This window comes from Mirounga leonina, unplaced genomic scaffold, assembly GCF_011800145.1.
Source record: "Mirounga leonina isolate KUSES-001 unplaced genomic scaffold, KU_Mleo_1.0 Mir_151, whole genome shotgun sequence".
NCBI classification, from domain to species: domain Eukaryota; kingdom Metazoa; phylum Chordata; class Mammalia; order Carnivora; family Phocidae; genus Mirounga; species Mirounga leonina.
This window is the reverse complement of record NW_023270377.1, coordinates 14914122-14939931: the sequence shown is the minus strand read 5'-3', so window position 1 is coordinate 14939931 and position 25810 is coordinate 14914122. Positions and strand designations below refer to the sequence as shown.

General features: G+C 39.4%; 1 protein-coding gene across 2 annotated transcripts in view; it reads right to left on the bottom strand.

Annotated features, from left to right (window-relative positions):
* Positions 1-25810, bottom strand: part of FARSB (phenylalanyl-tRNA synthetase subunit beta) — a 78359-nt gene that overhangs the window by 18273 nt on the left and 34276 nt on the right. For both annotated transcript variants that reach the window (XM_035007025.1, XM_035007026.1), the window contains 3 exons: positions 24290-24382; positions 20102-20219; positions 7451-7606 (listed from right to left, as the gene is read on the bottom strand). In XM_035007025.1, the coding sequence (XP_034862916.1) occupies positions 7451-7606; positions 20102-20219; positions 24290-24382 (367 nt within the window). The remainder of the gene's footprint in view (positions 1-7450; positions 7607-20101; positions 20220-24289; positions 24383-25810) is intronic.

Here is a 25810-nt window from a genome sequence, read left to right as displayed (position 1 = left end):
AAGTTCAGCAAGGAGGTCAGAGCCTAAGAGGGTGGGAAGGGCATCCACAGGTGAGCAGGGGACAACCTCAGGGAGGCAGAGTGATGAGCAGAGCAAACATGCAGAGGAAAGACGGAGTCAGGTTACAAACAGGGGCACTGATCAAGTAAATAAAGAAGCTAGGAATAATGGGAGCCAGGTTTTTCTCTGTTGAAGAGAAACATTGTATGTTCCACATACAAATATGGAACAAGAGAAAACTGAAATGGAAGCACTGTCATGGACTTACAGTCTTCACGATATACATATAGGGAAGAAAATATGTGTGTGCGCACACACATACACATGCAAATAAATCCTACCCCCAATAGCAATAAACACACCCTAAATCTTGGCTTTTACTCACCATTCCCTAACAAATAGAACCAGGATGGAGAAATGGCGCACTGGAAAGTTCCAGATAAGACTGAGAATATCTTCTTGTGCCCAAAGCAAGGGAAGGGTAATAAGAAATAGGAACATGTTAAAAGGACACAGAAGCCAGCCTGAAGCAACAGCCACTTGCCAAACTGGGGACAATGTGAGCATCACAAGAAATGGTTATAATGGATTAAAATATTGAATAAGAAATAATGAGTCCATACTGATATAAGTTAGGAAGACACATTCAGAACAGGACACTTAAATAATTTCAAAGTTCTTCCCACAAAATGTGTATAATAATGGAGGAAGGAGTAACTTTGCAGGAAAGCTTAGTACACACCACCTTTTTTTTTTTTTTTTTTTTAAAGATTTTATTTAGGGCGCCTGGATGGCTCAGTTGGTTAAGCGACTGCCTTCGGCTCAGGTCATGATCCTGGAGTCCCGGGATCGAGTCCCGCATCGGGCTCCCTGCTCGGCGGGAGGCCTGCTTCTCCCTCTCCCACTCCCCCTGCTTGTGTTCCTGCTCTCACTATCTGTCAAATAAATAAAATCTTAAAAAAAAAGGAAACAACTTGGGGCACCTGGATGGTTCAGTCGTTAAGCATCTGCCTTCGGCTCAGGTCAGGGTCCCAGGGGCCTGGGATCGAGTCCCACATCGGGCTCCCTGCTCCATGGGAAGCCGCTTCTCCCTCTCCCACTCCCCCTGCTTGTGTTCCCTCTCTCGCTGTGTCTCTGTCAAATAAATAAATAAAATCTTAAAAAAAAAAAAAAAGAAGGAAACAACCTATCTAAATACATGCATACATGGGGTACCTGGGTGGCTCTGTCGGTTAAGTGTCTGCCTTCGGCTCAGGTCATGATCCCAGGGTCCTGGGATCGAGCCCCGCATTGGGCTCCCTGCTCAGCAAGGAGTCTGCTTCTCCCTCTCCCTCTGCCCCTCCCCTGCTTGTGCACTCTCTGTCAGATAAATAAAATCTTAAAAAAAAAAAAAACAAAAAACGCACACTGGAAAGAAATGCCAGTGGTGAGCAACAACAGCCTTCAAGGCAACAAGACACAAGTGTGTCCACAAGACGAATATCTAGGAAGGTGGCGGAAATGAAACCACTCCATATGTGGACAGGAGAGTGAGTCATCAAAATTGTGCTCAAAAGTCTAAAGTAAAGGGATACAACAACTGAGAGAAAGAAAAAATGATCTTACTAGGAGTTAATTTTAAAATGACTTAGAAGTTAGCTTGAAACTTGGTTCCATAATCTTAAAGCTGGACAGCACTCAATTCTGCCGAGGAGTTCAGGCAGGTAGAAATTAAAATATAACTTGTAAGTTAGGATTGGTTTTATCTTTGAGAAAAGAAAACTCCAAATACCAATGGCTTAAAGAACACAGAAGTTTGTATCAAAGGCAGAGTTAAGTGCTCCAGGGAAATAGGCCTTTATTCTGAATGGCCATGTGTTCAGCTAACTACTCCACATTAGCCCCACCTAGGGATTTATTCATTATGTTCACCTCTTTTCTATGCACCTACCCACCCACCTATCCATCCATCCATTGTTTTAATCTTCTGGATTGGCCACTGAGAGGGCTGAAATTTAGTTTACCAGAATACATCATTCCCTAGGAATTCACCGGACAGTGTTCTTAACCAACACGCCACAGCACACCCATGTGCCAAAACCAGGTGCCACCCAAGTTTGACCAATGTGTAAACGTGCTACTACCCGAGGAAAGCAGAACCGTCTTATATATAAGATGAAAATGGAATAGTAAAAGTCACCCTAAAAATCCTCTAAATTTTCGGCATCTGGGCCCTTGAAAGCTAAAAATGAATTTCTTTGTATTTGGGCCATGACCTTTTCTATAGAAGCCAGGTTCTAGTTGGGAAGCAGGAAGGAGAGGAGTACAGGGTGACAAAGTCTTTTTGCCCACTATAAATAGCTGAATTTAAGTAACTCCAAAGACTGCAGGCATTTACAGCCTCCATGCTCAATACCAGTTCTTGGGGGCAGAAAAGGTGTGAAAAAAACCTTGTAAATTACAATTGTTTGTGGCCCTCCAAAGCCGAGCCCAATGTGACCATCTCGCTCCTCGGTACTCAGTTCCCCTCACTAGGCTGTCTTGGGCGTCACAGGGGCAGCACGGACACGGAGGAGAAAGCAAGTGTACGCAAGGCCAGCGAGTACAAAACCACGGCAACGGACGGCTGGGACTCTGACTGAAGACGCTACAGCTCACGAAGCCGTGCGGACGGCTGGCCCGCACATGTGCAGAGGCTGCTGTCCGCTGCCCCGGGGATGCCGTTCACGTCGGACTCCAAGAGCTTCTGTGATGGCTCAGGCTTTGAGAAAAAGAAAGTTTCTAATTCGAAAAGTTATTCAGCACACCATTAATTACATCATGTGCCAAAAAGAAGAAACCATGACAATATCTGACTACCAGCTATTTTCTCTCAAGAAAAAGGTAAATTCACTAATGATTAAGAAATTTATTTCAGTTGTTTTACTTTTGCTGAAAAAAGGTTTTAAATGGCAAAATGTGATTAATTGGCATATATAATTTGACACACTATAATTTGTATAAGTAAATAAACATGAAAAGTTATTCAGTAGATACGATTTAACTTTTAAGTTAGAACTTTATTTTTTTAAATTTGTTTTTAAAGATTTTATTTATTTATTTGACAGAGACAGAGACAGCGAGAGCAGGAACACAAGCAGCAGGAGTGGGAGACGGAGAGCAGGCTTCCCGCCGAGGAGGGAGCCCGATGTGGGACTCGATCCCAGGACCCTGGGATCATGACCTGAGCCGAAGGCAGATGCTTAACGACTGAGCCACCCAGGCGCCCTAGAACTTTATTTTTAACCTTCAATTTTAAGAAGGTTCATACTTACTCTTTTTATGTATGAAGCACAGCTATACATAAAGTACATAATATGTAGGGGCAATCAGAAAAAGTCTAAAAAGGTTCCCCAGGGGAGAGACAATAAAAGCAAGTTGAGAAACAGTTACTACAACATGTATCAGATGGGAAATGGAGCGGAGTCATCCACGTGGAGGGTCACTGCAATCTGCTGAGTACTGGAACATCAAGTAAGTACCCCCCCCGCCCCCCCCACACACACAAAGTGAAACGCACAGGAGTCAGAAGAGAAGGAGGCAAAAACAAACAAAACCACAGGGCTAAGTGAACCGCATATTAGCGGCTCGAGCGTCAAACACCGTGGCGCCCGGTACAGGGCTGCTCCCTGCGTGGGGATCACGGCTGCTGCAAAACTGGTTTGAGTTGTTTAATCCCTTCCAAGAAGGTAACAAAAACTGTATCTGAAGGCTTGCCTGAAACACGAAAAAGCAGAGAAGCAGAGGAATAAGTACTGTTTTTACGCAGGGTAGTAAAGTCTGGAAGCTTAAAAACATGTAAACCTTTTTTCTTTTAAACTCGATGCCTTAGGAGAGTGATGCCTTTGTTGGTGGTAACTAAGTGTGGACACATCATATGGATCTCCCCCGCCTCTATTTGAGTCCAGAACATTTGTGTAAGTCAAACCATAAATGGAACACCTTTACTTCAACAAGTTGTTCAACAGATCTTCTCATATATTTCCAAGCTCAAGTTACACTAAAAACCAGTGTGAAGACTAGGAAAACCCTCACAGTTTCACCCGTATTTTTTTAGCATCTGAAAGCCTTCACAGGTGTCCTAAAAGAGGAAAAGGTCATGACCTACAGGTCAAGTCAATGATCATTAGGTGTTGCTGTAACAGAAGGTATCTAAATAACCACTAGGGGTACATATGGTGCAGGATAAAATGTGCATATTACTTACATGGTTATTGTTCATTTCACAAGATGAATTCTGAGCAGCATGAAAACTAGAATGGTCAAAACTAAAAGCTGTAAAACCTGTCTCTCTCTCAGGGATCTTGTCTCAAGTTAAACTGAAGTTTTCTGGAGAATTGTAAATAAAACAAAACTGAACTCGGTAAAAAAAATTTAAAAAGGGGAAAAATTACAAACTAAAGTCAATGCAGCCAACTGCACACAAAGCCTACCACCTCCTACAAGAAATTATTTTTGCCACTGATATGCCCAGCAACCACATAACTGTCCTAAACACAAAAACGTTGAGATTTTTTTCTTGCCCAAAAGTGGTTTCTGAAAAGGATAAATGCATTCTGACATACATAATTTAGTTTGCAACAAACCACAAAAGGGAGAAGCTTGGGGGAGGGGGGAAGGCATATATATGCTGCAATAATCTGACCAAATGCCATTAAAACACTGAGCTGAACCCTTCTGAAACCCTCAAAGGCTCTACAGTCTGCTAAAACGTTAAAGGTTTTTTTCCTCCCTCCCACTTAACTGCCCTTATTCGATCATCAACTCCATGTTCTAGCTCACGCTACGTTAAATGCAAAGGTGCTCAGCGAGTGAAAACTCTAAGACTAAGCGACTGTGGCTTCTAAGTCTGGCCGCAATTGTGAGCCAAGCATGCTCCAGCACAGACTCCTCAAGGCTGCAGAGAGCTGCTGCCTTCATCTAAACAAGGTTACATCCAATGTCAATAGAACGCCTTGGGATCGATGCAATGATGGATCAAATGAGCTTCCAGATTTCTCTCACAATGGACAGAGCCACATTTCTCAAAGGGGAATCAAATTCTGTTCCACTCATCACTACCACCAAACAGCACAGCACAAAAGGAAGTCGGTGGTGTTCATTAGAAAAGACAGAAGAAATTAGGTATAACTGCCAATGAACTGACATTAGCAGGAATCTCTGGTGAACAGACTTAGCTCAATTATAAATGCAAAGCCACCAGGGATTTTTAATTATTAAAAAGTAAACCATATGCCAGAGTAACAGAAAACAACTCAGTAATCAAGAATGGTAGGAAATGGTAGCTCTTAATCTGCTTCTATTCTTTTTGATACTCTCAAGACCTTCTCTTTGCAGAAAAAGCTATATGCAGAATAACAGTAAATCGGTAGAAATGATGTAGCTAAACACGCTCCAACTACCAAATCCTGTGTTTACACATATTTACCTAGGAGATATCTATGTATACCTATATGATCTATGTAATATATATGTGAAATTTTAGATGAATACCAGCTTTGCTACTGACTTACTTTGACAAACCACTTACTTTAAGTGTTGATTTCTTTAACCATAAAAGAAGACCATGTTTGTCATTAATCAAAATAGACTTAGACATGCCTACGAGAAATGAGGAACTATTATTTAGAATGACAGTAATTCTCTTTGGCTTGATGGCTCTTATAGAAAGCACTTAAAAAAAAAAAAAGATGTGGCTCATGCTGGTGATAGGGACACTAGAAGTAAATACCCTGTTTTATTTTCCCAAAATAGCCAGTTTAGATATACTGAAATATGTACTGGTCCAGGCCACCCATATACATAAAGAGGTTGTATCAAAGCCTTTCAAATTCATAAATCTAGGATATTTCATAGGCGTCAAAACTTTAAAACATTAGAATATTTTACTATGAAAGCCTAAATAAATTCAAAAGGGAACAGAATATTGACTCTGTCCTCATACTAAATCAAAATATAGTAACAACTTGGTCTAAAACACTGAACATAAAGATTTACAACCACATGAGAAGGTTACAATTTATGAATGCATTTTCTAATTAAAAAAAAAAACAACTCCAAACCAAAACAGATACCTACATATCAGAGAAATTAAGTACGAAGCACTACATATTTTAGCACCAAAATAATAAAGGATTTAAATACTGCCACAGGTTTAGAATTATAAAAATCTGACTTTTAAAAAGATCAACACATACTAGCTGTTATTATAAAAGTTCCAAGCGGCACATACCATGAAATGTTCCAAATGCTAAGTGCTGTAGCTCCTACCTTTCAGAAGTTTCTTAAATCAGTCTTCTTGGAATAGCTACGCCCAACACTGAAGTTCAAGTTTCAAGTCCACATCCTCACTACTATAGTTTAGTGTATACTCTATCACAGTGTACACACCCCAATACCTTCCAATCATCCTCTTTACCTCTACTCTCTATGCTACCCAACCTCCATACTGCTGCCAGATTAATCCCTTGAACTCACAGATCTAAGTTATTTCACTTACTTGCTTTAAAAAAAAAAAAAAAAACCCACTTCAGTATTTTTCTATTAGCTAAAATCCCTTATTCTAGCATCCAGGATGCTAAATATAGTCCTAAGCTTCCTCCTCACCATATAGTCAAACCAAACTGCACTAGGCCACATATGCCGTCATATTCGTCTTTGCTCATGTGGCCTGCCTTGCTTCCTTCCACTATATGTAACTGCCAAATAACACTTTTTAAAAAAATGAATGTTCTGTTAGAAATTTAAGAGGCCAAATGATGATAAAAAATTGTCAGGCAAGCAGTAGGAACAAGTGGTCAAATATTTCAAGTTCCTTCTCGATCTCTAGTCTAATAAAACAAACTCAGATTCAAACTACAGGGATACTCCAGAATGCCTCCCATCAGGAGAACCCAGGCGCATCAGTAGTATATAGACTCCATCTGGTTAGCCTAACTGAAACTCCCCAACGCATTTTACTGCCCTTGGGCTTTCATACAGGAGGAATCTCACTCTTCCTCAGTCAACCTTAGGACTTGATTAACATGTGAAGTCTCTCAGGATAACTTGTCAGGTTTTTCTTTTGCCGTAAAGGCTTCAGACGGGCAGCTTCTGAGTGCACATCATCAGGTTAGGTTCTCCCAGCTTCCAGTTTGGACTCCTGAGTTCAGAAGTCTCACCATGGGGCTAGGGGCTTGATGGTGCCAATAACTAGGGGCTACCACACTCAGCTGAAACAGAAGTATTTTGTGTAAAACCAGAAGACTCTACAAGCATTTTCCTAAGATGCTGCAGGGAAAAGGAATGTTTTCTGGAAAATACTAACAATTAAATGAAATGAAGTTCTATTTCCCACCTCCCCACCCCAATCAAACCGAAAAAACTATCAAAAATAGGGCCTGGACTCTTCATGACATTATCACTAACTCTGGATTTGGCTGATCAGTCTTACCTTCTGATGCTTTGATCACATATCCGCCCTTCTTTTCACCAGGAGGCACATTAAGCAACTGCATGATTCTGTCCAGTAGCCCATGGATTATCTCGAACCCAGGATTCTTGTTGTAATAAACAGCACAGAGATGCCTGTAGTTTCTTGCACCTACATCTGAAAAAATAAAAGAATTGGCCACAAGACCACGGTGACCATTACTTAAGAAAGTACTATGGGCCTAAAATGCATCTTTATGAAACTTAAGAGCTAGAGCAAATACTTATAGTAAATTGGAAAAAAAGAGAGAGAGAGAGACCATTAAGTTCAAAAAAAGTCAAAATTAAATTATATCGTTTAAAGAACACACACAGGTTGGGAAACCATGAAGTGAAGAAGGGAATAACTATCACAAAAGTTAGGACAGTGATTACTCTAAGAGAAGTGATATGATGGGGAAGAGCCTTACAAGAAGTTTAAGATACTGGCAATATTCTATTAGTTTGGATGGCCGCAGTAGTATTTGCTTTACAATCTTCTTAAACCATATACACAGATACTCCTCGCAATTACAATACAATTACAATAGGAAGGTAAGAATCACACCAATGTAAAAATAAGCTAAAAAAAACCCCAAAAAACAAAAAAAACCCTCTACAAACAGGAAAAAGACTGAAGAGAAATATACCTAAATGTCAACAGAGGTTATATTTGAGCAGAGATCATTTTTTTCTAAGTCTCATCTATTTTCCAATTGTTCCTTGATTATTATGTATTATTCTACTTTGAAAATCAGAACTTACAAAATGTACTTTTTTTTTTTTTTAAAGATTTTATTTATTTATCTGAGAGAGAGAGTGAGAGAGAGAAAGAGCACAAGAGGGGGGAGCGGGAGAGGGAGAAGCAGACTCCCCGCCGAGCAGGGAGCCCGTTGCGGGACTCGATCCCGGGACTCCAGGATCATGACCCAAGCCAAAGGCAGTCGCTCAACCAACTGAGACACCCAGGCACCCCAAAATGTACTATTTTAAGACAGACATGCAGCAATCCAAAAGAACCCTGCCGGTGATTGGATAAACAAACTGTGGTTCATCCACACAGTGGAATGAATACTACTCAGCAACAAAAAGGAACAAACTATTAACAGACTTGACATCTTGAATGAATCTCAAGGGCATTCTACTGAATGAAAGAAGCCAGTCTCAAAAGATTACATATAAGTGCATTTTTTGGACATTCTGGAAAAGGCAAAACAATAGCAACAGAGAACAGACGGTGGTTGCCTGGGGTTAGATGTGGGGGAAAAATGTGACAGGAGGGTTTTGGTCATGACAGAGCTATTTTGTATTTTGTAGTTATGGTTACAAAGATCTGAAACTTTATTAAAACTCCTTTTCAAAAAAAAGTGTAGGGCGCCTGGGTGGCTCAGTTGGTTAAGCGACTGCCTTCGGCTCAGGTCATGATCCTGGAGTCCCGGGATCGAGTCCCGCATCGGGCTCCCTGCTGGGCAGGGAGTCTGCTTCTCCCTCTGACCTTCCTCCCTCTCATGCTCTCTGTCTCTCATTCTCTCTCTCAAATAAATAAAATCTTTAGAAAAAAAAAAAAAGTGACCTGCCTCCTTAGCGCAGTAGGCAACGCGTCAGTCTCATAAAAAAAAAAAAAGTGTATAGCGTATAAAGGTAAACTTAAACTCAACAGTGAGCATTTAATCTTAACAGATATATACACTTGTGACCCTTTAATTCCAAAGGAGACGACTGCTCTGACACAAATACTGAATGAATATGGACTTCATTTTGCTGTTCAAATTACAGAAAGAATTACAAAATAATATCTGGGGGGAACTAAAAATAATCTACTTTATATTAGCATGTGCTGAGCAAAAGTTCTCCCTCAGATTTATTCCCATAGCCATTTCCATTGACAAAATATAAAATGTCTTTTACCTTCCAGATATCCAAATAAAACACGGGTATTTTAAGACACCATACTACTAAAGTAATATAAAAGGGAGCACATAAATGGGGCAAAAAGTGAAACTAACAACTGATTATCTACTATGTGCTAGGTACTTAGCACCTATCATTCTATCTATAATCTTATTTAATTTTCAAGACAATCATGTAAAGTGAGTTTTATCATCCCTATAAAATAGGATAGGAAAAGTAAGATGGAGAAACAAAGGCTCAGAAAGATTTTGCCCAGGGTCAAGCCAACTAGCTAGAGCTAACTGTAATTAATTACATAGCTAATAAGTTATAAAAGCAGAAATGGACCAGTATCATCTGGCTCTAGAACACATGTTCTTTTACTAAACACTGGAAATCCCTAAGTCTCTAAAGGATTTTTTTTTTTTTAAGATTTTATTTATTCATTTGAGACACAGAGATAGAGATAGAGAGAGAGAGAGAGAGAGAGAGCATGAGCAGGGGGAGAGGGAGAAGCAAGCTCCCCGCTGAGCCAGGAGCCCGATGTGGGGCTCGATCCCAGGGACCCTGGGATCATGACCTGAGCTGAAGGCAGACGCTCAACCATCCGAGCCACCCAGGTGCCCCTCTCTAAAGGATTTAGAGGAGAAAATCCCTGAAGGACTTAGATGAAAACAAATAAGAGCAAACTTATGGATAGATATACACCTACTTAATATAGTCAAAGATGTACATTCTTGAAATGGTTTTGATAGGACACATATTTTAGTATTCTCAAGTGTTTTATTTTTGAAGTCCTTAAACTAAAGTTTCTAGCATTCAACAATATTGTAATTCGTGGAAAGTGTGTTCGGAGTGAAACTTCTGACTGAACACATGTAGAGAAATAAGCCTTGTAACATTTCTTAGTGCCTTCTACATTCAAGGCCCTTGGCTCTAGGTATTCCTGGAGGGGTACGGTCAAAGCCAGCTCCGGGCCTGCACAGACTAAGCCCTCAACAATTAATTTCTGAATAAATGAACAAAGCCTGGAGAGGGAGGTAAACACACACATAAAGCTATTACACAAGACCAGGCCCAGCCAGTGGGCCACATTCTAAGTCAGCACAAGAGCCCGCTGATGTAGGAAAGGGAGTTCTGTACCACTGTCACTCTCTCTCTCGTTTCCACTTGCAAGAATAAGGAAATCTGGTGTCTAAATGCTCTAATGGAAGGTGTAAGAATAAAGATTAATATTAAAACCAGGCAGGCATAAAACCTCACTAAACCAACCACACATGCATAAACTCAAATGAGGGGCTTGATTTCTCCGCAGGAACACACACACATGCTCTCATATACACGCACACTCCCTGAAGGGAAAAAATGAAATGAAACAGAACTAAATTATCCCTTTCATATTACTGACTTGCTCCTGGGTATCTTTGCCATATGGTACCCATTTGTTGGGGTCACATGCTTCCACTTTAATATACAAACATGTATTCAAACTACTTTGTTGTTCCATTTTTGCTGGGAGAGAAGAGACCAACAGTAATGCCAACATTCAGACAGCTTAGCAACATAAACTGGAAGCTTTATTTTGGTAACCTTTGTGCCTTGGAATACTTCTTTCCTGATCTCCAAACTACATAAAACTTACCTTTCTGATAAGAGGAGCAACATCTGGTTTAAAGACTTAGAATTTAGAACAAGTTGAGTGATTCTGATAATTACAATGATGAACTTACAATAAAAAATACAGGACTTAAATTGTACTCTATTCAAGAAAGGTTTCAGGATGTTTGCATAACACACATACACAAATGAGCTATGTATTCCTGGATTCGATTCCGCAATATTTTTAAGAAAAGCCGCAGATTTGTAGGGCCTTGTACTAAACCCACGTAAGAATTAAGCTATTTAGGCAGCCCCTCCAACTCCCATCACTGATTGGCCATTTTTTTCCACATTTCCCAAGCGTTACCACTCCCTCTAGACTTGCTTCCTCCCATCTCGCTAAGATATTCCCTTTGCTGTACCCGAACTGAATTAAAGGAGGAAATAACCACATATGCAGTTCCACCCATTCGTCCTTGGAGAAACTGCTAGATATAGTAAAATTCTCATTTCCTCATATTTTGCACTGAGGGACCACATTACATCACAGGAAGTTCACTCACTGCATGCCACAAAGTAAGAACTATTTAAATTTCATGCCAAAAACAAGGGTTTGTTGGAAATGCCTTAGTTCTTTATAACTCAGTTAACAGACCTCTTGTGTCATGCCATCAAACAATTCTGCTTTTTAAATGGGCCTGCCAAGTATGTCAGCCTAAATTACCAGTGTATTTCGCAGACTTCAAAGTACTGCCCGGAGAGGCTGATCTAAACCACCCAAGGGGGGCGGGGGGGGGGGGTGGCTACAATTCCATAAGCTGAAAAAAAAATGCAAAATGATTTTTTTTTTTAAAGAGGAGGGAAAAAAAGAATGGTACATGATGTCCCTCAGTAAAGTAAAACTACTGCCTACAACTCAAATTTTTCAAACAGGCTCTTGCTTGGTGTAGGGCCTCTTTCACCAAAGCACCAATGATAAGAAGCAAATTACGGTGTTAGGTTATGTTATTATATATGGGCCGCCTGGAAGAGGGCAGAGTCTTCGAGAAAATGACTCCATCTCTATTCTCATATTCACCTGAAGGCCCAAATATAGATGCTAGGAGAAAGCCTACTGAAAAACCAAGAAGGCTTCCAAAGTAATCAGTGGCTGATATGGAGCATGAGATTAGTAGTCTGGCCAAGACTGAGAAAATAAAATGAATCACCCTAATTTTTAATCCATTCCATCCAATACATTTCTTTAATATTAGTACCCAAGAGACTATATAGCTAATGTGGCAAATTTTAAGTATCTCCTGAAGAATTTCAATGTAATATTAAATGATTCACAAAAGCTACAAGAATCCTGTGAAGACCTATACCTTAAAAACTATCTAATGTGTGAAACAGGAACCTTTACACACTGGTGGTAGGGCTGCAAGTTTGTTAAAAAAAAAAAAAAAATCCTTTTTGGAAGAGAATTTAAGACAGCAAGCATTTAATATGCTTACCTATGGACTGACCAATTCTATTTCTACAAATACAAATTAGTATAAGTGTACAAGGATATTCATTACAACAGACATATTAGCAAAAACCTGGTAGCAATCTAAATATTCATCATAATAGTCTGAATTATAATGCAGCCATACGATGGAATATTACACAGCCACTAAAAAGAATGAGATGGACAGACTGTGTTCACAGGGAAAAGATAAAGCATAGGACAGCTAAAGCATAATCCCATTTGTGTAAACACTAGAAAGTATTTTTTGTAAAGATTTTATTTATTAGAGAGAGCAAGTACAGAAGTGGGGGGAGGGGCAGAGGGTGAGGTAGAAGCAGGGAGCCCGACATAGGGCTTGATTCCAGGATCCTGGGATCATGACCTGAGCCGAAGGCAGATGCTTAACCAACTGAGCCACTCAGACACCCCAACATTAGAAAGTATTTTTCTGGGGCGCCTGGGTGGCTCAGTTGGTTAAGCGACTGCCTTCGGCTCAGGTCATGATCCTGGAGTCCCGGGATCGAGTCCCCCATCAGACTCCCTGCTCAGCAGGGAGTCTGCTTCTCCCTCTGACCCTCCTCCCTCTCATGCTCTCTCTCATTGTCTCTCTCGCAAATAAATAAAATCTTAAAAAAAAAAAAAAAATTTAGAAAGTATTTTTCTGTATCTACGGCTATACAGAGAAATGTAAAACATATGGTTGCATATGCATAGAAAATATCTGGCAACTAACTATAAGAGTAGGATTAGGGAGAAATTGGATATGTGATTCTTTTAATGTGAAAAGAATAGAACTGCTCTTAATATATATCTATAAAGTCCTTAAAGGTAGTACAAATAAATTTTATGAACATGAAACTTAAGAAAAATTTTCCTTAAAATTTCTGTACTGTAACACCAAAGTACAGATTTTTTTTTTTTTTAAGGTAATGCTGAAAGCCAAGAAATTAATGTGAGGGGGGAAAAAAAAATCTATGACCTTCTCAATGCATGAAGGAAAAAGTTATAACCTTATGGGTTGGCTTTTAGTTAACATAAACCTGGAATAGATTTTTATCTATTAAAAAAATACGGTATGCAATGCATGACAGAGCATATTATACTCACGTTTGCAGATTTTAACTGTGTGAAACCAAATGTACTAAAATAACTTTCCATATTAAAAATGATGTTATTTACAGTTAAGATGCCATTATATAGGAGAATGATGCTACTTCAAATATTGTTAATGTCAATGTTCCTTACACCCATATTTTTTGAATTATTAATTGGAAATTCTACATGCCAAAAATATGAAGTAGTAAAATTAAATTAATCCAGACTGATGACATAAGCTCTCTTCAGAAAACTGCATTCCACATGTGGATGCTAGATAATCTCCCATTATTTGATGGCTACAGAATTAATGGACAATTTCTCAGAGCTTAAGTATTTCACAAGCTCATAATGAAAACACTATTACTGAGCTCTTTATCAAGCAAAGAATTATAGAAAAAACTATAAAGATCTGGCCCCTAAATTCAGTAGTTTACAAAACAAGACAGATCCATGAATGGTACAGAGAGCAAATTGGAAGAACAAATCAAATCATAGAGCAGTGACTTATTTATGTTCTACACAGCTATGGTGGCTGCCCAAGGAAGAAAAAGGAACAAGAATCTTACATATTGTGATTAACATTAAAAGAGGTTCTGAATTTCCGCATTTAAATAAGTCAGGGTAAAAAGTAGATCCTTCTGATTTAGAAAAGCTACAGGAAGGGGAGCCCGGGTGACTCAGTCGGTTAAGCATCTGACTCTTGATTTAGGCTCAGGTCATGATCTCAGGCTTGTGGGATCAGCCCCACACTGGGCTCTGGGCTTAGTGGGGAGTCTGCTAGATATTCTCTCCCTCTCCTTCTGCCCTTCCCCTTGCTCATATTTGTGGGCCCTCTCTCTCTCTCTCAAATAAATAAATCTTTAAAAAAAGAAAAACTTCAGGAAGTATGTGAAATTTTAGAAACTAGTAGAACTCTTTGGGGGTGGGGGGCAGAGAAAATGCAGCTTGTACCAGGCCTGTAGCAATGCTCTGGAGAAAGTAGGAATGGTCTGAGCAAGAAGTGAAGGCTTGAAGTGAGCTACGGCAAGTGAGGTAGCTGGAGCCCTCCAAGTGGTCAAGGGCCTGTAACCTACTCCATCTACTATAGTATTAAAACCCAAAAGTCTGGGCGCCTGGGTGGCTCAGTTGGTTAAGCGACTGCCTTCGGCTCAGGTCATGATCCTGGAGTCCCGGGATCGAGTCCCGCGTCGGGCTCCCTGCTCGGCAGGGAGTCTGCTTCTCCCTCTGACCCTCCTCCCTCTCATGCTCTCTGTCTCTCATTCTCTCTGTCTCAAATAAATAAATAAAAAATCTTTAAAAAAAAAAAAAAAAACCCAAAAGTCTCTAAGTGCCTAGTTCAAACTAAAGTGCATGATGATTTGATTTTTCAAGATTCTCTACAGATATATGTCAAACTGACAACTGGATGACTGCATCATGCTAAATCTAAGTACCCTTTACAAAGCCAAACTAAGTCATCTTCCTTAAGCTCTGGTTCCTTTTAAACTTTTAAGACTCAACCCGGTGATGTGTTTTCTCCTGCCATCTCAGTGAGCTTCTAGGCATGCTGGCAGCCTCAGGGACCATCATGGAATAAACTGTGATGGCAGAATTCAATGTGCTTTTAATAAAAAGCCCGAATGTTGGCCTTTGCAAAATACAGTTGCTTTTCTGGGCACAAAGATTAGCAATTTACAAGTAGGGTCCTTTGCTCCTCTACAGTAATTTACTATTTTGTTTACAGTTTAGTTATTCTTGACATTGAACGAAAGTAGGAACAACTGAAACCAATCAAGAACTCACACAGCAGCCTGATTTGATAGCTCCAGGGCCGCTTCTACTGACTTCCGCCATAAAGCTGAAAATGTGCCCCACAGCAGAGTCTGCATTTAACTTCTCGTTCCAAAGACACATGCCACTCTGCCCAAAAGGGACAAATCAGCTTAGATGCTGGACTCATGACTAATTTGTAACAGTGTGGCAGCAACTTTGGATCTTACAGCTCAATAAATGCAGTGATTGGCTCAGCCTTAAAGAACCGGAATGTGCTGGACTCCGAGTGGAAGTCTTACTATCTGAGAAGTGTGCCTGACTTAGTCACTAAACAGGCAGTGGGCCTGACGGTCTCACAACATGGACAGCCAGTCAAAAGGTCCACAAGAGCATAAAAACTGTCCAATGAGGTCAAGCATAAAAACAGGGGCTAGTAGGCTTTCATTTACTCTTACAGGAATGTAAGTCAAACAAAATTTGTGGGAGGCATACTGAAATCCAGCAGAGATTCCTTTTTCATTTCCATTGTGGAAGATACGCTTGCCTACACAAAACTGACAGGAGGCCGAGTCGAGGTGTTCCTTAATGTTAGAAAACAAGTCAGTGGCAATTGTCACTCCTTCTCTGTGCTATCAGGGCCCCTTGCGCGCTCCCTTGGAGTATTACCTATAAAAATCTGCTCACCAGTGAGTCTCCCTCAAGACTGGAAACTGTCTCTCTCATATTACAAGCAGACCCTAGCAAAGGAAAGGAACTCAAAAAGACTTTTCTACCAGTGCAATGAATGAGACTGTCTTGCTCACTCTTGCACACATCTCTGCCCCTTCTGAACCAGTACTTTGGGTATGGCCCCCACTAATGAAAATCTAGGATGCTACACATGACTGGAAAACTCCTCTACCATTTCACTTTTAATGGTCTAGATTTTTCTTTTTCAAAAACAGTTTGAATATTTAGGAGGAAATGGCTAATATAAATCCAATAGAAAAATGCTTACTGGCTTAAAAGGCAGTAAAACCATTTGTGCTCAATTCATTGAAGAAAAGGGGGTGATGAATTACTGAAAACACAACATTCCTGAAAAACAAAATAAAACAACAACAACAAAAACCACATTCCTGTTTTTCAGTATATTTCCCCATCAGTACTTTTTGGTTTTCATACCCTAAAAGAGATAGTGCACAACAAAAGAAAAGCCAATTAAATCAAGTTAGGATAAAAATGAGCCCCAAGTGCCTCATCTTTAGTGTCAGCAAGGTGACATTAACCCTTTAATAGCCAAAAGTTTCCAAGTCATTCTCACAGAAAATTACCATAGACTGGGATGTTACACATCTGGCCTTAGGAACTACTAATACTCTAACGGTAAGAGCAGACACCAAACAGTGATTACGTGGCTCGAACTTTTCAAAATGCAATTTCATTTAATCCTTACCAAAAATCTAGTAAGTGCTATGGTCATCCCCATTGCAACAGATGAGAAAACAGGCACAGAGAGATTACATAAATTGCCCAAAGTTCAGCAGCTCATAAGTGGCAGAACCATGACTCAAAACTACTCTGGCTATACAGTCTTGAATCCACGGTGCTACACTGCCTTTCCCATAGAACCCTCTATGTATACGAAACGCCAAGTAGGGAGTCCGCTTGAACATATGTAGAATAATCCATCAGAAAAGCTACTTGTTAGGACATAAAATCCAGGCCTAACTAAAGAGAAAACCCACTCCGAAGCAAACTTAGATTTTCAAGATGGTAAACTTATTGAGCACACTCACCTCTTCTCATTTCTCAAATCCCATTGATGGGACAGAAAATTTGGAAGAAAATAAACCATAAGTGCAAGACAACAGGCAAAAGTAGGGTCAGATAAAAATGTTCCCATAGGGAAAACAGCAAAATAATCACAACTAAACACCCAAATAAGAGAGGTCTGCTACTGCTACAGAGATGAAAACTATTCTTTCTGATGAAACAAAGTGCAGCAGAAATCCATATGTGAATTAAAAAGTATAGGACTGGCTTTCTGGGGTTATCACCAGGGTGACTTATTAAATGATGGTCTATAGCCTAGTACTGCACAAGAGCTTGCTCTCAACAGGCAAGGCTATCTCCAAGTATGGGCCTTGGGGCAGAGTGGAGTCTATGTCTGGGCCTTTTCAAAAGACACATGAAAGAAAAAATAGTGAAGATATCCCTAACAAGGACTGCAATACAGTCAAGTGCTCCGTGCTTACAGTGAAAATTTCCTGTGGCAATTGTGGGGAACCCCACAGCTCCTCACCCTCCAGACCCTGAGCTGCTTGTTTGCAAGCATGCCCAGCCCTACAGAGCCCTGCAGGGAGTCCTTACCATTAGGGAGGAGGCCTACTGCTGAAATAGTATTATAAAACTTTTGAGGAAACTTAGCCTCATTTTATACCTAAAAAAACAGATTCAAAGTGAGGGGATGAAGAACGATTTAACATGCTAATGGACATCACAAAAGCAAGCCGGAGTAGCCACACTTACTTACACCAAACTGGATTTTATTTTATTTTTTTAATTTTTTTAATTTTTTTTTTAAGATTTTATTTATTTGCAAGAGAGACAATGAGAGACAGAGAGCATGAGAGGGGATAGGGTCAGAGGGAGAAGCAGACTCCCCGCCGAGCAAGGAGCCCGATGGTGGGACTCGATACCAGGACTCCGGGATCATGACCTGAGCCGACGGCAGACACTTAACGACTGAGCCACCCAGGCGCCCCAACACCAAACTAGATTTTAAGCCACAGAGTGTAAACAAGAGCTGAAGAAGGTGCCATATCATAGTATAGGTGTTTATCCAACAAGAAGATCTAAAAATTGTAAATCTTTATGCCCCCAACTCAGGAACACCCAAATATATAAAACTTTTGAGGAAACTTGGTATAATTAACCTAATCCTGTATTTGTAAATGTTTGGATCACCAAGGATCAAAACCTACAATTCAAAGAGCTAAGATGAAAGGAAAGGAGTCAAAGTTAACAGCAAAAATCTGACATTGGGCGCCTGGGTGGCTCAGTCGTTAAGCATCTGCGTTCGGCTCAGGTCATGATCCCAGGGTCCTGGGATCGAGCCCCACATCCGGCTCCCTGCTCTGCAGGAAGCCTGCTTCTCCCACTCCCACTCCCCCTGCTTGTGTTCCTGCTCTCGCTATGTCTCTCTCTGTCAAAAAAATAAATAAAATCTTTAAAAAAAAAAAAAAAATCTGACATTAAAATCATAACAAATTCTTAGGTATCTGTACCAATGGAGGATTTGAGGCACAAGAACCCTCAGAACTACTTATAGCTGGCAGTGAAAATGCTTTCTGATTCCTACCACAGATTGACCACCCAAAGAAAATTCTACATAGACTGGTATTAAACTAAACTTTTATTCTCTAAGGATGTATGCACAGAGACCAAATTCTGGCCCTAGTTCTAAGTCCAAAATTTATGCAGCCTTGGGCAAATTACTACTTTTCTGTCTTAGTTTTCCTACATATTAAGTGGGGACAATATTTTTGGTCCCATCTGCCTCAAAGTCATAGATTAACAATCACAAAAGAAAAGGTATATTTTTTTAAAAATTTCAAAAGTATAAAGTACTATACAAATGCAAGCTGATGCTGTTAATTGAACACAAGGCTGCACAGTGGAGAGCAGATGGAATCCAGCTTTGGCTGCAAAGCTTGCTATGGAAGTCCATATACAGTCAAGTGGACATGCCTCTATAATATCTATTTCCTAAGACAGGTTGACTTACAGTCAATAGTTCTTGACTACTCTGGATAGTCAGAAGAATGCCATATTATCCTCTTCAGGAGTAACTGAGGAAAAGGCCTTTGCTGTTGTCAAGTGATTCAGAAGAACACACTCTGAGTTTCACAGTCTGGAGTAAAACTCCTGAATAAACATCGTTAGGACTGGAATTGTCAAATTCAGAGAACCAGAGAAATACCACCAGGAATTCAGTCATTTGATGGCCCTGCTACCGAGAAGTGACCTCATATGCAGCTCCAAACAGACTTGTTGTCTAAGTCTGAAGACAGAAGTTTGAATAAGACAGACATCCTTGGCAATCAGGTTTAAGTACTATCTAAATATATGTTTATTAAATAACCTCTGAGTTCCAAATGGTGGACCAGGCAACTTACTATACTAACAAGTCCAGCCTATTCTCGAGGCAAAAACTGGTCAAACACATTCATAATGACTAATACAAGAGTGATGAATAGCTAAATGCTAAACTAGAATGACAAGACATCAAAGTACCCTAAAATGATATGCACATATATCACAAGATTTAAAAAAAAATGTTCCACAGTACTTTTCAAGCTGAGGTTTTAACAGGGTTCTTCATAAATGTTAAGTTCTTTACGATTTGCCTTCTACTAAAAGAAATAAGAGAGAGCAACCAAATATCTGAATATATTGCTTGGATGGATTCATATCAATCAATCATGAAAACTAAATTTATAAAACAATTAGGAAAATGTAAACACTAGCTGGATGTTTGATGATAAAATAGTGTTAGGTTATTTTTACAAAAACAAAAGTGGTATCTTTTATCTTTTAGATATATATATATCTTTTAGAAATACATACTAAAGTGTTTGCTGGTCAAATGGTAGGATGTCTCAGAATTACATCAAACTAACAAGGGGGAGTGCCATGTGCTGATAACTGCTGAAGGCAGGTGCTGGATTCACAGGGGTGGTCATAGTGTCCACTTTTATACAGAGCTGAGATTCTCATAATAAAATGCTGTAAGTGTACAAATCAAAGATGACTTGTTCTTACCTCTGCTAGAATCTTTTACTACGATGTCAGAGATTTCAAACAGTTTCAGAGGAAGGGGCATCTTCCGATTTGCAGCTATGGTCTTTAGGAGGCCAGGAAGAAGGGTAGTGCGTGCCACCTACAGGAGAAAACATGAAATTGCACTGACCAAATAAGAACCCAAACAGACTTGGTTATAAGACAAGGCCAAAAGAACTCAACAGCTTCACAGTAGTAAGACTCTTCTGGAAAATGCAATGTGTAAATGTCCAAATCATCTTTAATTATCAATTCCAAAACAAAAAACTGAAAATATTCTGGCTCCCAAACTTAGAAAGTGAAAAATCATAAAATCTGATCAAAAATTGAGAAACAAATATAAATACAATGCCTGTATCTAGGATTAGTTATTCTATTATTTTTAAAATTAAAATTAGCTTCTAAGATTGCAAATATGTAAATTTTAATATCCTGTTTTATTTTATAAAGTAAATGAAGGAGATTACAAGAAATGCAAATATTTAAATAGATTAAATATGAACTAATCGAATTCTTAAAAACCAAGACTAGGGAAAATGTAAATGCAATTAAAATATCACAACAATGAGAAAACAGAACACAAATATGTAAGCACTAAAAAAATTATGAAGCTGCTACGGGCAAGCTGTGACTATAGTTTTCAGCTTAGTGGCCAAAGAAATACAAACATACATCCTAGTTCTAAAAACAAACAACAGGGGCGCCTGGGTGGCTCAGTCGTTAAGCGTCTGCCTTCGGCTCGGGTCCTGATCCCAGGGTGTTGGGATCGAGCCCCGCGTTGGGCTCCCTGCTCAACGGGGAGCTTGCTTCTCCCTCTCCCATCCCCCTGCTTGTGTTCCCTCTCTCACTGTATGTCTCTCTCTGTCAAATAAATAAATAAAATCTTTAGGAAAAGAAAAAAATAAATAAAAATAAAAACAACTAAAAACAACTTCCCTACGTCTGTCTCAAATCTCTCATTCCAAGCTGTATGAGATAGGTTAGGTTTCAACACAGCATGTTTCCAGAAGAGTTTTATGAGCAGTGGTAGGGCATCATCGTTAAGATCCAGGGCTCGCAGCAGATACCAGCACCACTACCTTTGACCCAGACTACTTAAGCTGGTTTCTCTGCTTCCTCTCCTGCTGCCTACAGCCTGTTCTCCACACAATGTGATGATTTAAGGCCTACATCATGAAATTCCTCTGCTCAAAAATCTAACAGGTTTCCATCAAATTTTGAATAAACTCCATGACTTGCATGGGGTCCTATCTGAATCTGGCCCTGGCCTCCTCTCTACCCTCCATGCCTGCTGCTCCCCAGGCTTCCTGGGTTTCAGGACACCCCCCAGCAGCATTCTGGCTCAGGCCTCTGAGCCACCTCTCTTCCTCTACCGCATATATTCTTCCTCTGGATTCACATGTGGCTGTCTTACTTTCTTCAGCTCTATGCTCTGGCCCACAGAGGCCTGCCCTGACCATCCTGGCTAAAATGGCAGCCCCTCCAAGATCCTACGGGCATTAACAGGAAGCCCCTATGAAGACTTGCTGGTAGAATGTGTGTTGAGGGAAAGAGAAAACCTTTCCAGTCACGTTCACTCTGCCACCTGCTGCTAGTAGCCTTCAATTCCGTGCTTTTGTAAATATCGCTCATTTCACAACTGGAGAGAAAGTGCCCAATCCATTCATAGAAATGAAAGTACAATGTTAAAAGAAAGCTTAACTTACCAGAATATAAACAACCTACCTTTGTAAATAGCTTTTCCCAGTGGGTTTTTTTTCTTCCCCATTTTATAGATCAGCCTTATTTGCTTAATAATTCACAGCAATACAAAAAATTAAACCTGACTCCAAATCAAGCTTCTAGATCTACCTACCAATTTACTAGAAATATAGGGGACTACTGGAATGTATTTAACAAAATCCTAACTGTGAGAACTCTATAGAACAAAGGACACAGTTTCTTCAATGAAAAAAGCAAAGGAAGAGAGACAGAGATGGACAGAGGGGCAATCTGTAGATTAAAAGAGACGTAAGAAGCACATCGACTTTGACATGAAGTTCATACAAACTATTAAAAAAATTGAGACAAATGAGAAAATTTCAACAATGACTGGACATTTAAAAATATTAAGGAATGCTATTGCTAATCTGGGGAAATGTGGTAGTATTCTGTAATTTTGTTTATAATTATAAAATTTACATGTTTTAACTAACATTTTTCTTCTTTTATCCATTCTCTAACACATCTACAGTTAGAAAATAGTCCAAAATTAAGAATTATCCAAGAAAAAGAATGGGCTTAAACAATAAACTGAGTTACAAGACCATAAATAACTTTACATTTAACCATAAATAAACAAAAACCTGTTAGCCACGTTAGTGTTGGTAGGACATTTCTACTGGTAAAGCAGGAGTAAAATATAGAATCTGTCCTGTCTAAAAGATGGACTCATCTAATGTATTTCATGCAGAAATATTGATTCTGAAAGTGTGCTAAACCACAGCTATATACAGTGATATTTAATGTGTTTCTGATTTTCCTCCCACTTAGATAGAATAGAGAAAACAGGATGCAAACCCTACAGAACATTACCATATCTTAAGAAATCTATCAAGCTTGATAAATGAAACTGGGAGAAAAAGGAAAATTTAGAATAAACTCAAATAAAAGTCCAGTAAGATTTACTGAAAAATCCCTCTACCCAAATGAATTTGAGTGTCTCTCATTGAAAAGAACACCATGGGCATCTTTTAAGAACAGCAGAAAAGCTAGTGGAACTTATCACAATCCTTCCAATTGGCATAAGAATTCTTCAAAGTTCTGACACTGAATAGAGAGAAACAATTTATGTACTTGATGAATATTATTACCAGTTAGTTCTTTAAATAGCAGTCTGGCCCTAATCTACCACATTAGTGGTACAGATTAAATCTAACTTTAAAAAAATCCAAATTTTTTTAACATTTTTAGAACTTCAAAAATTTTTAGAATTTAAGACTCCCTCCCATAGTTTTACAGATAATGAAAATCAAGATTCACAGAAACAATCTCAAGTCACAGAGTTCACATATTATAATAGCATTAATTTTCTTGAAAGCATTTCCTCCCAATTCTAAGATTCCAGGGTTGATTCTAAGCCAGGGTTGAAGAAAATCATAAAGAATTGCATGTGCAAGAAAAACAGAATGAGAATGAGAACTGACCAGTAAGAAAGAGAGGAGATGGTCTGAAGTCATTAATAAACGAAGATAACATTTACTAAGATAGTATTCTCACTGAAATATTCCTGAACTCTATGTGAAACTGCCATTGAACTAGAGGATTACCATGAAAAAAATGAAGGCAGCATAGTCAAGAACTGATGTAACAACTACTTTCAGAGTGAGTGACTTAATGGAGGTACTGGGAACAGTTGCTGACTCATTTATTACAAAATGGGTAGAAAAGATGAAATCTGAAAATAGTATTAAAGTCAACTGATTTGAAGTGAATGAAACGGAAAGTTCAGACAAGACTGGGAAAGCAAAGCAAGCAAAACACAACTGTAGGCCAATCAAGAAAAGACTAAAAAGTGTTAAGAATTCGTCAACAAGGGGCACCTGGGTGGCGCAGTCAGTTAAACATCCAACTCTTGGTTTCAGCTCAGGTCATGATCCGGGGTCCTGGGATCAAGCCCTAGTCAGGCTCCCTGTTCAGCATGGACTCTGCTTGTCCTTCTCCCTCTGCCCCGCCCCAATTCTTGCTCTTTCTCGCTTGCGCACGCGTGCTCTGTAATAAAATTTCTGCCCCTCCCCCCACACGGTCTAATGAATCTTATATCTAATAAAAAAAATTCATCAACAAAGTTATGTAAGAACCAACTATAATCTTTTTTTTTTTAAGTTTTTTTGGTGTTTTTTTTAAGTTTTTTGAGAGAGTACAAGCAGGGAGAGCAGCAGGCAGCGGGAGAAGCAGGCTCCCTGCTGATCAGGGAGCCTGATGCTGGACTCGGATCCCAGGACCCCTGGATCATGACCTGAGCCGAAGGCAAACCCTTAACTGACTGAGCCACCCAGGCATCCCAGAACCAACTATAATCTTATCCAAGAAGAGATTTTTTAAAAAGTGCTAAGATTTTGTCATCTTAAGTATAACTTATGTACTGCCTCTCAGTATTTATCTAAATTCTAACCTACTTAAAATTCTCACCTGAAATTCAGCTGTTTTAGGATTACTTATGTGGACTGCTTCTGTTGCAGAGATGTCCAAACCAAGTTTATCAGCAATATCTTCTTGGGAGCACTAAGAAGTACATGCAAAATAAAGAAAGAAAAACAATGACTAAACTTAATATACAAAGTATTTAATGTTGTAAGTCAACTTATGGTCTCATAGCAATGTAGGTTCTCTATATAAATAAGTTAAAAATAATAAATATATCAACTAACTCAGGGCCAAAGCAGATACAGTTTAACGTTAACAATTCTCTTACAAGGAATTCTATCCATGATACAGAGGCAAAGTAAGTTTTTCACATGTTGATGGTGGTACTGTATTTGGGCCCTTCCTAAGCTAGTCTCCCATTTACCTTACCAGTCTAGTCTCTTACAATTAGCTGCCCATTCCCTGAATCTTACACTCTTCCTTTCTTTTACGAAATGCCTTCCCCACCCTACCTGCTCCCATCCCTCAAGGCTCTACTTTAATGACAGTTCTACCGCTTCCTTAAAAATATTCCTAATGACTCCTGTCAAATTTGCTCTCCCCGCTAAGTGTGCCTATGGCTTTGATTACCGTTATAATCCCTGCTAAATCCATACTGACTTGTGGTAGAATGGTAAGACTAAGAGCAGAATTCAAGTGGCCTGAATTCTGCCCAATGTTATTTCTACTTGATCATTTAACTTCTGTGCATAGGTGCTTGATAAAGCTCCGAGCAATAAACTTCTAAGCACTCACCCTCCAAAGAGAGAAAGATACCTGTCATACTCAAAAACCAGGATGACCAACAGAAGTTATGATAATAAAACTATTAGATGCACCACATCTAATAAATGAGTTAACAAGATAATGCAAATAAAGTACCTGCCACAAACTAAGTGCTCAAAAAAATATTAACAATGATGATTAATAAGTACTAAAACTTATCACGTATATTAATGCTGTTGCAAAGGAGTTTAAAACTTAACATGAAAACTGATGGGCCAGCAGGTTACTGAACGATTTTCCAACATTAGGTGATGCTGCTTACTACACTATTTTACAAAGTGGTCTTCAAGGACTAGTCTGTATTTCTTAGAGTAACACACACACACACGCACACACAAATGGGTTTAGGTTTTATGTCAATGCCAGCTCTAATGATTCTTGCCATGCTCTCCTGGGAAGGATACCAAAGCCACATTCAAGCAGAGCACAAAAGAGCTCCCTGATCTGCGATGTCTGCAGAGGCAGAGAATGGTGGCAGGCACACTGGAAATAACCAGAATTTCTTCTCAGCACGAGAAGTTTTTATAACAAGATATAATGTGATTAATTAGGAAATGCAATTTAAATAATACAATCAACTGTCAAACAGAACTAGTACTGTGTGTGTGTGTATGTGTAAGAAAGGTTGTTCCACAAACACACGGCAGCGGAGGTATCTAAGTGGCCTTGTACTTCATCATGACAATGGAGGATACGGGACAGAAATTAGAAGCAGTTTTAAATCAAGGCAACCTGAAGTGG